At 32.0% G+C, this 13,956-nt stretch overlaps 1 protein-coding gene across 3 annotated transcripts in view; it reads right to left on the reverse strand.

The window, feature by feature from the left end:
• Nucleotides 1–800: 800 nt before the first annotated feature.
• The window catches only part of LOC132941316 (rho GTPase-activating protein 100F-like), a 33,949-nt gene continuing 20,793 nt past the window's right edge, over nt 801–13,956 (reverse strand). The window contains exons 1-16 of one of the 3 annotated variants that reach the window (XM_061009325.1): nt 9,273–9,892; nt 8,701–8,817; nt 8,430–8,615; nt 8,201–8,359; nt 7,798–8,072; nt 6,892–7,051; nt 6,546–6,819; nt 6,272–6,475; nt 6,084–6,207; nt 5,441–5,985; nt 5,222–5,359; nt 4,769–5,155; nt 4,405–4,674; nt 4,183–4,343; nt 3,888–4,086; nt 801–2,332 (exon numbers count right to left, since the gene is read on the reverse strand). In XM_061009325.1, the coding sequence (XP_060865308.1) occupies nt 1,848–2,332; nt 3,888–4,086; nt 4,183–4,343; nt 4,405–4,674; nt 4,769–5,155; nt 5,222–5,359; nt 5,441–5,985; nt 6,084–6,207; nt 6,272–6,475; nt 6,546–6,819; nt 6,892–7,051; nt 7,798–8,072; nt 8,201–8,359; nt 8,430–8,615; nt 8,701–8,817; nt 9,273–9,320 (3,732 nt within the window). In that variant the 5' untranslated portion in view covers nt 9,321–9,892 and the 3' untranslated portion in view covers nt 801–1,847. Of the gene's footprint in view, nt 2,337–3,887; nt 4,087–4,182; nt 4,344–4,404; nt 4,675–4,768; nt 5,156–5,221; nt 5,360–5,440; nt 5,986–6,083; nt 6,208–6,271; nt 6,476–6,545; nt 6,820–6,891; nt 7,052–7,797; nt 8,073–8,200; nt 8,360–8,429; nt 8,616–8,700; nt 8,818–9,272; nt 9,893–13,956 lie in introns of those variants that run through there. The other 2 variants (XM_061009324.1, XM_061009326.1) reach the window with 2 other exon arrangements.

The raw sequence follows: 13,956 nt of genomic DNA on the forward strand, positions 1-13,956 counted from the left end.
AGTGAAACAGTTTATTAGAATACTTAATGTAGGCATTTAAATTTAACTAATTTAGAATTCATCATTGATACATCTAAAAAACACCATATTTGACTATGGATATATTATTTAAATATATATTTTAATACGAATTACCTATATGTTGTACAATTTATGGTATTAATCATTTATTATGCACCAAATAGAATATATTTTTTTAATAAAACTAAATAGGTACCTACTGTTTTGTTGATATAATGATTAATCTATATACATTTATTGAAATACGGATTGACACTCAACATTTATTTGGTACAAATATATTATGATACACAATTATGTATACATAATATTTTTATTTTATAAATAAAATATAGGTATATAGGAATTAAGTAAAATGATAAATTAAATTTGTTGAGTTATAAGGTTAGTCATACAGGCTGCAGCTCTTCAAATTGACAAACTGTTTTGTTTATAAATTAAAAAAATTCTTAATTCATATTTGTTGGAAAATGTTTTCAACAGAAAACACTCTTGTGCATGTAAATTATTTTAATTTTATTATTGTGAAAAAGTCTATGCATCATTTTTTTATTATTGATTTAAGATTTACATTGAAGCAGTAGGAACAACCATTTTTTTATTTACAATAAATCATTTTGTTACATTTGTTTGAAATCAAAACATTTAAAATATCAAATCGTTCAGAAATCAAGTGCTTTTGGGATTGTGTTGTTATGGACTATTTTTTACAATATCTACGTATCTACGTGTAAACGACTACTTTTTATGTTTATAAAATATTAATCGTCTATAAAAGGTGCGCGAAATAATTAATTTTATTTTTAATTTATACAAAGTCATTTTTAAATCATATTTATTAACATGTGATCTAGATCAGTAGGTATTTATAATTTTTTTATTTTGTGCTTAATTTTCTTTCAAACATATATCATTTTGTTTATATATATTTGTGCGTAAATATGAAATTATGTGGAATTATGCTTGCCAAATTTCTACCATTTTTTTAATAAATCCTATTATTTATATTACTTATATGACTCTGAAATTCTTGAAATATAACTTATTTATTTATTTATCTACCTTGTGACGAGGAACGAGTTAGTATAGAATGTTTTTGATAGTAAACACGAAAAAACAATTAGTACCCAAATGAACGTAATACTTTTTTTTTTGCATGGTTGTCGTGTTGTATATACATATTGCTAATATGATTAATGATTATATTATAAACAAAGTATAATAATATTATGCCGTATTATATTTTATTGTCGTTTTTATTTTTTTTGTTAAAAATTTTAGGATTTTTTTTTAAATATGTTTAAAATAATGTTACAATATGGTTATTATTTCCTACCGTAAGAATATTTTATGTACATGTATATTTAAGAAATGCTGCATCAATTTTCCATATCAATTGCACATATATTATACAGGTATCTACTCTATAATATTATATTGCTGTACTAGGTATGTAACACCACAGACCTTTTACAGTTAGTAGTACTAGTATATTATGTAATATGTAGCATAACATCTACCTACCGAGGAGTAAAAATTATCGTTTTTTTTTTTAAAACAAAAATCAATTCAAGGTGATAATAATAATATTATACATATTATGTATTGTTTCTTCTATTAACAGCAACAACAACAACAACAACAACAACAACAACAAAAATAACAATAACATAGTAGGTATATCATAAAAGATAATAATATTATTATCGTCGGTCCAATACAGATCATTTGTATGGAACTCCCGTGCCTAAATATACATAATATTATTATCTTGGTAGAAAGTTGGCAAACGTTTTTCACTAATATTTATAATACATGTAGCCACATTATTGGCGGTTATTATTATTATTACTATTATTACTATTATTATTATTAGCGTTGTGCTTGATGGCGGTGTTGACATTCTGCAGTCCTCGTGGTCTCCGTTCCAGTTGTTCTTCGCCGCAACTCTCTTCGTCCGCCTCAGCGGCGCGCTCGGCCACGTCGCGCTGCGAGTCTTCTGTGCCGGTAGACGAGCTGGGTGTCTCGGCTGCGTTCTCGTCGGGCTCCGGCGCCGCCACCTTGGTCAGCCGGTGCGCGTTAGACCTGGCCGGTATCTGTGGCGGTTCGATGGCTGTCCCGTCGTGGCCGTGGCCGTGGCCATTGTCGTCGTCGTCGTCGTCAGACGTGGCCGTGTCACTGGTCGGCGACGCTACAATTACGGGCGGCGGGGCGCGCCTTGTTGGCACAGCGGGCACGCAGGATGGCTTCGCGGGCAGCGGCGGGGGCCGAGTAACGCCGTTGACGACCGACGGCGGCAAACACTCCCGAACTGTCTGGAAAATATGGTCGGGGCTCATCAATGTTCACAATGCTCGCGAACCCGTGGCAAAAGAGGATCGTATAAATAATATAATATTATAGGTAGGTACTAATATTATTATGTTGTTAAGTATACTGGTGAAAATATATTATATGATTATCACGTATAGCAGGGGTTCTTAACCTGGACATTGGACCCATTTACAGTACAGTTTATAGCCACGCTTCTTTTCCCCAAACACAAAATAAGTCATTTTTGATTTTAAATTGTTACTATCGGGTGTCATTACTGGCTGCCCTCCCTTATCTGTCTCGCTAAGTAAATATCTTAAATCAAAATTATTTATTGTACAGTTGTTGTATAGATGGTAGTTAAATATTTTTAATAAATAAAAATAAATAACAAATAGTAATAATAATAAAAATAAATTAAAATATTACTTACCTATCTAATTTTTGTTTTAATGTTAATTTAAAAATATATATTATTGTAACGAGTGCTATTTATCTATGTATGTTAGTTTATAACTTATAAGAATAATTTATAGCTTTTTTTATAGTTTTATGAAATAAAATACGCCTAAACATTAATATAAACATTATGAGTCAAACTTCTCCGGGTACCACCATAATATTGTACACATTTGTAATTAGACATTATCCACCGAGTAACCATTATGGACCCCCAAGGCGTCCATGGACCACTGGTCAAGAACCCCTGGCAAATACACCTAAAGGCATAGCCAGCAGAAGTTGTGTTCAGAGTAAGCAGAATCTTAAAATGCATATCAACTTGTAGGAGGCTTTTAACCCTTTTCACGATACCATACTCAAATGAATTATCTGTATCTACATAAAACTTAATATTATGACAAAAAAAAAACTCCACTATTATTCGTTAAAATTAAAATGCGATAAGCTCTAGATACTACGAATTTTAAATACTTGTGCTTGATTTTCAAAGTAGGAAATATAATTATTTATATCTAATAACAACTAGGTATATAGTATATATTATATAGCTAATATTTTTTTTCTGTATATAGAGCTGTGAATACATAAAACGAGTGATACAAAACTATATATGTATAAAAATATGGATATAATAAATCTAAAAGAAATTTTAGCTTAAAATGCATTTATGTATCCAATAAATGCACTAAGATAACATACACTTAACATTTTTAAACTGCGTAAATCATTATATTTAAAAATATAAAATGGTACCCATTTTTTAAAAGAAAAAACCATATATTTATACTCATATTTAGTTTCAAACAGATTTAGTAAGGCTTGGTGGCTTTTAAACCCTAATTTAAGACAGCTCTTTTGTCAAATATTGGGGAATGAAGTTGCACACTCTGCACGCCCCATAGTTCCACCTATGATGACTATGTCGGTACGTAGGTAGGTATATAATATTATATATACATTATACGCACGGTTGGATTTGAACCACTGCACTATACCACAGACATTCGCACTGCACGATCGAAATGGGCATTGTTTGCAAGTTTTTTTTGTGTGATTTTTTACGGAATCCGTATTAATAAACTTGTCCTAACCTGATTTAGGTGGCCAAATCTCTAATAAATATCGTAACACGTTCACGGGCTGTTGGAAATCGATTGGTTTTTCTTTCGCCTCGCTTTGGACCATTAATACAGGAGCTAGACATATAGACAAATTTTGTGCTGACATCTTGTTTCGCGGAGATTGCGACACGACAAGTGCCAGATGGTCCATAATATACGTCAACGTAGCCTTTGTAAGAAAAAAACACATATTCAATGATAATGAAATAAGTTATTGTCTTTAAATGTCTACTATCATCGAGTTTAAATATATAATATGACATACTCTATTCAACTTTGGCAGGCAATCTAAAATCGATAACATCAATTTGGCGTTGGCCTGTGGATCGTCTGGCAACAATACCGTCAGCGCATCAAGAAGCATTTGGTATAGACAACGAGTGAAGAGTGGTTCGGGAAGTTCTCTCAAATAGTCTTTTAAGACACCTAAAATCGAAAATATTAGAAATAAATAGTTTTATAATTATTGAATTGTTACTGTGTTTACCTGTGATTACGTTAATATCGGGCACGTTGTCAGGTGATAAATCCACAGTTCTCGGATTACGTTCGAAAGCTTCTCGAAGAATCCGTTTCTTAGAAGCGGACCCACAAAGTCGATAAAGGCCAATAATGTCTAAGCCCCTACGTTCAACCTCTTCAATACACCTCCGAACAATGACTGGTACGGATGCTGTAGCTGGTGCTTGTGCTAATGAAGATAGAGAACTGGAAATTGCGCCACTTTCACGAGTGACTACTGACTCGAGATCAATACCTTTATATTTTATTAAATATAGTTTAGAACCAGTTTTCAAATAATAATAACAGAAACGAACGTTATGAGATTAGTAATTCATTGAAGTACATACCAAATAGTCCAGCAGTTTTCGTTCTCGGCGGTAGCGTGGTTGAAGTTCTTAAAGTTTTTCTGATAAAAGTCTGATAAGGATCGGTGTGCCTTAACCGTAAATATAATGTACCCCGAGGTTCAATTTTTAAAGCTAATTGATGTACGGGACTATCTCTAACTAAAGACGCCAGATGTACAGATCCTTTGTAGCATAACTTATGCCTATATTGTTGGTCCCATGAGTATATTAAAAAGTCTAATTCTTTATTTGATAGTAGATCTAATTCGAATGTTTCATCCCAATCAAAGACAAGATCACCAGTACGCACCACAGTTCTGGCTTTGTGCACGCGATCGCACTCCAAAACGCAATACAAGTCTCTCGAACTACCAGTGGCCGCCATAACTGTAAGAATTGTTTTTAAAAATAATGTTCTAATGTACATAACTAGGTATATTAAATTATACAAACCATTTGTAGGTTGACCTGGTAATACGGTAGTGGGAGTCGCTCTGAGACCTCTGCCAGCCAGTAGATGCACCCACAATAAACCACTTATTGGTGGAGCATTGTCTATTGTAGTTTTTTCAAATTTGTATTTTAAGAACTCTATTTTCGAAAAAATAAATATATATATATAACTTGAATAAAATATGTATTACAAGAAAAGTTTCATGGTTAGAAATTTACCAGCTGGATTAATTTCCAATACTCTAGCTCTGTCAGCTTGTAAATCTGAAGTGGACGATGGACTACGTCGACCTAAATGTTTAGCTTCAAGTTCTAAAAGATGTCGAATTCTTCTTAATGACGACGTTCTAGTATGTCTGTCTAATGTCGATGTTGTTGCTGAAGGTAATGCTGGAGATCCAAGACCTCTAAATGGTCTTAAATCTGCATTGGTTCCGGAATAACTCATCAATTCCGAATGCCTAGTTCTTTCTGGCAGGTTTTCAGCGCTAAATGTGAATCTTTGTACTTTTTGTTGTTTTAATGATGGATCGCAAACGTTACGTATACGATCATAAATAGCACTAGTCGATGGTGCTCTACTCATCCACGCTCTATATTCATCAGCTGTAAATACACTAGGAGAGCTAACTAATCGATTTTTGCGCCTCATTTGAAACTCGGGAGCACTAAGATTACCGTCACTATCTTCATGATCACTTAACAGAGAAGATGATATTTTTGGATTGTCCTGTGTATTGTATCGCCTCAAACTACCTCTCAAGCTGTTGAATACATATTATAATTTGATAATAATATTTTAAATATAAATACACGTAAATGTAACATATTAACAAGTAATAAAAAATACAATATCGCGAACCTCGTGTTGAGAGATGAAAGTGGGGTTCGCGGGGTACGAATATCTCTTGGAAGCGAATTTGATCTTAAAGAATTACTTCTAGATATTGTGGAACTGCCCTGCAATCTCGATATATTTGAAACACCTATAAATATTAATTTAAAAATAATTTAAGATTATTAAATTGTTACTTGAAATTTAGATCAAACCTGATATTTGCGAAGAACCTCTATAGTAGTATGGAGATGTAGAAGTTACTTTGGTTGCTTCAGTGTCTGATGCATAATCTAGGTGTCTTGGTAATGTTCTAGACGAACCTTGCGAGTATTGTGAAACTAAACGTGTACCGGATCCAGCGCCAGCACTACTTCTAAGTCCGGATCTCATTAGTGTTTGCGATTGTCGATATGGTCCTAAAACGATATTAATATGTATTTGGAAGTATGTATGAACTAAACACAATTTTTTTTTTTATGCACTTACTGTTTCCATAATCATATTCAGATCTAGGTAGATACTGATCCGAACCAGATCTTGGAATATTATTACGGCGATATTGTTGCTGTGTAGTTGTTGCTGACATTCTTCTGCCAGTTGAGGATTGTCCACCTGGACAAAATGGATGTACCTTTTCAGCTAATGATTCTAAAGTTTTAGGATATGCTTTATCGAATGGCTGAAAATGCTGAGATTTGGGTTGTTCATTAGAAACTGGAGGATGAGGAGGCTGATACGACCAATTATTACGACGATCCAACTGAAAAATAATGTAAGTTTTAGAATATAGTGAATTATTTTTAGTTAATCATAGAAAAGTTAACATGCATACCGTAGATGTTTGTCTTCTTGACTCCGGAGGTCGTGAATTGTAGTAAAGATCCCCAGAAATATCGCCATTTGAATCCAAGGCAAGTTGAGATTGTGATCTTCCTCTAGATTCTCTACGTCGTTGTTCGTGCATGTTTTCTTTATTTCTTTGATTTACTCTACTATTATATTAAATTTAATCTTAGTTTAATTTTTCTATAACCTTATTATAGAGCATATTATAACCTACGTTATATTATTTCATGAATATATTAGGAATCACTAAATTGTGACTTATCTGGTTAGTCTCGACAAAAATAAATTATTAATTATTAATTGGTTTTTTTAATGTATTTGTTTCATAATTAATTTTAACTAACTGTTATTATATATTAATTATCTATTTTGATATTATATTATTTTGGTTTATTAATAACATTAATATAAATTATGATTCAATTTTATTGTCCCTTTAAATATATACTTTTAGTGATTTTTACTCCACATATTTATATAATGTTTACTTTAAACTACTAAAACGTTGATTACTATGTGACCGCCGGCGGTATAATTCTCAAATTGTATAGTTTTGCAACCGCCGGCACCCATAAATGAGTATAGTTTTATATTATTAATTTTTTCAAAACGCTACAATAATGTACTAAAAAAAGCACAGTGGCGTAGTGGGAATAATTACAATTTTTTTGATGTAATAAACATATTATTATTTTTTTAATATATATATTTTTAAACGTTTTTTTCAAATACAATGGTGTATACAAATTTGAAATGACATGGAAAAATATGCTTGACATGTCGATATTGTGTGACCGCCGGCGGTCACATGACAGTCAACGTGTTAAAAAATATTTTTATGATCTAAATATTATTTAGATATTACATATAGTAGTATATTAAATGTTCTCACCCTGTAGTCATATATGATTTCATATGCATATCATCATCGTCATCATCGTGTTGGTCATCTGATTCCCTACTAAGATCCTTTTTAATCACAACAACCGGAGGTTGGTGACTAGGCATGGCAGAAGCCAATGAAGCATTGACTGAAGCTCGATGAATACCTCTTGTTTGTCTTAAAGCCAATACCAGTCGTCTAGGTATTGACATAATTATCACAACCTCGTCTACGGCTTTTCTTGTAACGTCAACTAGGTTTACAGCTAATACTTCATCACCAACCTAAATATTATAAAAATTTAAAACACGTGTTTTTATATTTTATAGTATAATATATATTTTTATTTAATTTTTTTTTTTAGCATAATATGTGAAGTTATTTATTTTATATTAATTGTAAGATTGTTTACCTGTATGCATCCACTATTATATACTGCTGACTCTAGAGCTAATCTAGAAATGAATAGACCATCGTGACGATTTATACCGTTACCTTCCCGAATGTACAACCCTAAAGTTTGTCCAGGTCTCTTTATTATCTCAACTAGATTAACTATATGGTTAGAATCCTATAATAACATTTAAATCATGTTATAAATTAATATTTATAATCTTTTAATAAATACACTTTTAACTTACTTGAAGCATGAGAAATTTTTTAGCCGCATCTGTAGCAGTTTTAGTGAGGTGAATTCTCGGGTCCAGTATTCGGACAACCATTTCACCTCTACGTTGTACTGCATCAAGTGCCGCTGCTGTAGTTGCATCATACTCATTTTCAATGGTGTCGATTAATCGAAAATCTTCTTTACTAATTCCACTTAACTAAAAATTAAAAATTAATACTTAAATACTGTTGTGAATACTAAATAGTAAATTTCAAATATACTAAATCTTAAAATTGAATTACTTTTCGAAAATCACTCTGTAAGACCACTGGCAGTGCATCTTTAGTTTTTGTCCCAGCGGGCAATGGCTGTTGGCCATGTCTGGATGTTGTGGCCAAGTCTTGAGCTCGATCACGGCCCTAAGAAAAAACACAAATTTAACGCGTGGTATATCTACTTATTATTTTTAAAATGTTGAATGATATTTGTACAAATACATCGAACTAATAGCATATTATATTTTAAATGTGTGTTAACTATGACCTCAACTCATATTTACTATCGTTTATCCGTATATAAATAATAATTTATATTTACTAAAGCTAATTAATAACTAATGGTAATAATTTTGGGTAGACCAATCGTAATGTTTGACCTTATTTTGTTACCAACAATTCTGTTCTATCTTTGATCGCTCTTTGACCGAAGTAATATTTATATAATATCATATAATATAGGGCTGTGTCGAACGTGTCGTTTACGCGATTCATACGTTTGCACGATGATTGCGTGTACCGTATATGATATACATGCAAAACGATTATACATACATATTACATATACTATATACATTTTATATAGCATCATCACCGACCTTTCTCGATATGAAGAAGCATCCCGAACTTGAGTCTCTGTCACACATTTGCAACGATTATTCGTCTAGTCGTATGTATACATTACACTGAGTCGGTGCGCTGTAATCATATTATGCGAGCAGTAGCTGCAGATGATGTCTGTTACATACGCGTCATTTGTTTTCCTGTAACGGTGATTTTATCTTTAACCCGGATGAAAACATAAAACGCTATACCGTCGACCTGCCGGGGAACGTGTACGCACCGTGGAAAAATGATTTTTCCAGGACGCCCATCCAACAGTGCTCCGTTTTACACAGGGACTGTACGCTTGCGTATAGACACGACCCCCGTACGGTATTTATCGTGCCCGTACGATATATTTCTATTGTCATGCGCGTCGGCACACGAACGCACCCGTGGAGGGTTTGAGAGTTTTGTACGAATATTATATTGCCGTTCGATGTACGATGCCGTAAACTACACAATAATAATAATACATAACAATAATTTATACGCGAGCCGTGAACGAAACAAATCTACACACGACCGCGAGGTCGAGGATTGTAGTAGTTGTTATATCATAATTTACGGTGTTTACGCGTAAAACCGTGTGTGTAAATCTGTCGCTCCGACGTTGGCAACGTCTGGAAAAGTGTACACAATATGTATATATATAATGTTGCTACCCTTGGACCAATACTACTACTACTAATACTACTACTACAACTTCTACTACTGGTGCTGCTCGTGAGAGGTGGTGCGCGTGGTGTGCATAACGTAGTAAAACGCGAGGGTGTGCGTACTCGGAAAACTGACGTACACGGCGAATATGGGTCAATGAAAAGCGGGCCCGGGGGGGAGGAGATCACGACTCCATTCAATACCTGCGAGGCCCATCAATTAAAACCGACGTGTGCCTTTTGACATATCATAATAATATATAATATAATATGCCTCCGTCGTATATCTACTCAGTACTCTATATTATGTATACCGGCTGGTCATAACATTTTAACGTACTGCGCATCGTTAAGTTTGCAGTGTTTTATGCGATGGCTGCTGCGGCATCGCATGCTGTTCGCGATATAGGTATATATGTATAATAAAACACCAACAGAGTTGGCAGACTGGCAAGAAACTTTGCCGTTTTTCTGCCGGGAAACTTTTGTAATAATTGGATCGTAAAAGTTGGCCGGCATCACACAGCGCGTATTGGTTTACCTCCATTGGTTCAATCTATAATACGGGTGATTGTGAGTGTGTGTGTGTGTGTGTGTGTGTGTGTGGGTTGTCGTCAGTCGTGTATTTGCCGAGCACACCTGAGGGGTAGACTGGTAGAGCCGTAGAGGTATATAGTTAGGTAGGTACTGATGAGATCAATATAACGTTTTACTATAAAATGTGTTATTAACATTTTATTATTTTATGTAAATACTACGATGCTTAAATATTATTATTTACTATTCACTTATTCAGTATACTATGTATACTTATATTTTTTTTTCGTACTTTCATACTTTCATTTATACATAAACAAAGTCTATAAAAGTGTGAAATAACTGTACAAGTGTGTACTGTATTTTATTTTATTGTATATAGTTAAATAAGGCCATGCTACTAAACGGTTACTACCTGCAGCACAGCTTCCAAAAATATGTGTTGTAATAGTAGTGATTCATAATACATAGTATCAAATTGTAGTGGATAAACATTTTGATTTTAACTCCGAGGGTGAATAGAAATGTATTCAGTACATTACACATATTAATATATTGTGTATACAGACTAATACTTCAAGTATTAAAACTATTCAAATCCTTTGATTTACAAATATCCATCAGAATGTATTTCTATCTATTTGTGGACTAATTAAATATATGGAAGGATAATATAATTAACTATGCGTACTTAAGATTTTAATAAGTATAAAAATTAAAACAAGATATTATTATACAGAATTTCAAAAAAAAAAAACTTAAAAATAAATATTTAATCAATATAATATTTTAATATACCTATATTGCTGAAACTAAACAGTTACGACTTTATACTAGTTAAAAATTATATGAAGTATACCTACCTAAAGTATACCTAATAACAGTTATATCAAAAGTTTAATAATATGCTTAATGCCTTAATGTAATTTTAGACTCTATATGATGAATGTAATAGTTACTCATCGATGTGTGTTCTTTTTTCTGCATATCATCAACTTTTGGTAGAGTAACAATGCTTCAATCATAAACTTTGAGAGTGGTTTGAGGTTTCTAGTATCAAATTGGATCTAGCTTGTATTTTGGGTTGTGGGAAGAGGTTGTCAAAATTCACAGAACATTTCTCACTAAATAATCGGGAAAATGATAGGTATTTGTTTGTGCAGGATTTATTAAATAGTTTGATAACTTTAATTCAACTCAGGTTAAAATCTATTAAAAAACTACGGAAAACAGGAATATTTTAACGCAACACTGTTTTTCGATAAAATCGATTTTGTTGTAATTCAAACTCATAGTTGCTTAATTTTTTTTCGAAATATTTATATTTGCATACTCTAGACATACTCTAAAATATTTTGGCTCATTTTAAGCTATTTATAGACAATTTAAAATTGTCCACTATTTTAGTTTTTTTTTCGATTCACTTTTGCCAGAACCCTATAATTTTTATTCACACCGTTCTAATGTACATTGGTATTTACTAATAACAATAATATATGGAATAATATTATAATAATTATTAAATATAGTAATTAATTTGGTTTAGGTTCACATATAATTAATAATATATAGTATTTTAATTATATACGAGTATAAATCAAGAGAACTATCACATTATTGGTACAAATCTTCGGATTTTCACCAACACTGATTGTTTATCCTAAGATTTGTCAAATCTCGTTTGTAAAAGTCAAAACTACAAAAATCAATCGGGGTTTGATTAAACTATTTGTGTTCCTAGGTTTTACCGAAATCAATCTGTAAACGTCCGAAATTCAATTTGAACCTAACCTAACCGGTAAATCATATTATAGGTTTTATCAGTATTCGTACTATCACGTTAATACCTTACCCGGGCTACCATATTTATAATTACATACCATTTCTATAAGTATGGTATACTTTTATAGTATTATGCATTATACCTGGGTATCTACTATTCAGTTTTTTATATAAATTTGGTATATACTATATTGTATAATATTACATAGTAGATATTATAATGTAAACTGCTCAAGTAAAGGTAGGGTACCTACCCATTACCCGTACTCATACGTAATATAATATAATAAATGCCTATAGTAATTTCATGAATACCAGTTAATTTGCTATATTTAACTCAAGTGAAACGAGGTCTACTTTAGTCCTTAACCACTTTATAATGCAGTATTTATAATATTTTACCTACTATAAAAAAAGTTTATTACACCTACTAGTATCAATTATTACTGATCACTAAGTCACAATATAATTCCCTGCAGTTTATAAGGTAATATAGCTACATGTAGGTCATTATGCAGGCCGCAGGAGTGGTGGTTGATATATACATTATATATTATCTATGTAGGAAGGAGCGTGCTACAGGTTAAACAGTTATACCTACCTTACCTCTAGTAACTACTAATTGTATTGCTTTATGTATCGTTGTGACTCCTATTTTGGGACAGTACAACCAGTAAGACTTTAATATATACATTATAATATTTGCGAAAATTCCACCTAACAAATGTTGCCCGACTCTGTTCCTCCAATCTCCTAACCCCATAAACCAAAACAGTCTACATGCTATAGCATTGAATACAATATATACTCAATGATACATTGACACTAGTGCATAGATAACCATCCCCATTCCCCAGTTACCATTGACTACAAACACTACATTTTAGTTGTATTTAGAACATAGGTAATAAACAATAATAATATAATATACTATCATATCAATGTTAAATAGGTAATTTAATTCAAGAGTGAAGAAAAAATGTAATGATTAAGATAATGATTTTTTTTTTATCATATTTTTATTATTTATTTCGTGTAGAAGAAGTATAGGTACTCAAAAAGTTTCATGCAGCATAGACGTACAGTTATATAAATTGGAAATCAAGTCTGGATAATATTCATCATAATGTCTGGACATTGATGATAACTATAACTGATAAGTCATTTTTCAAATTTTTCATTATAGTTGCTCAAAAACTACTGACAAACGTTGAACAATTTTGAAGTAATATAAGTAAACGTGATATTAAACGGAATCCGGTCGGAAACGTTTTTAAAATGATTTATGGTTGCTTTTCTAAACTAATATCAACAACAAAACAGTAAAAGTCTATAATCTGCACCTATAGCTGAGCGAATGACGAAATGAGCAGACGAGTTCTCACTGGCCAACTCCACTATTTTGTATCTTGCTCGTCTTTTTATATTGACATAGGTAACGATGATAGTCTAAGATTTTGCTTATGCAATACAATATGTATATACAATACCTTGATGCATGATTGCAATACTGGTTTTATCTAGAGATTAAAAAACCTAGGTAGATAATCTATGATTCAGATTTTATATCGTAAAGCAACATTTTCAATCAATGTATGCAAGTGATTAGATTTGATTATTTAACTAAAATAATATTGGAATTTGGAATCACTACTCGGTTTTCGTAAATTATTTTCTATTTCAGTATTTAAAAATATTCTTA

The sequence above is a fragment of the Metopolophium dirhodum genome, chromosome 3 (genome assembly GCF_019925205.1).
Source record: "Metopolophium dirhodum isolate CAU chromosome 3, ASM1992520v1, whole genome shotgun sequence".
NCBI classification, from domain to species: domain Eukaryota; kingdom Metazoa; phylum Arthropoda; class Insecta; order Hemiptera; family Aphididae; genus Metopolophium; species Metopolophium dirhodum.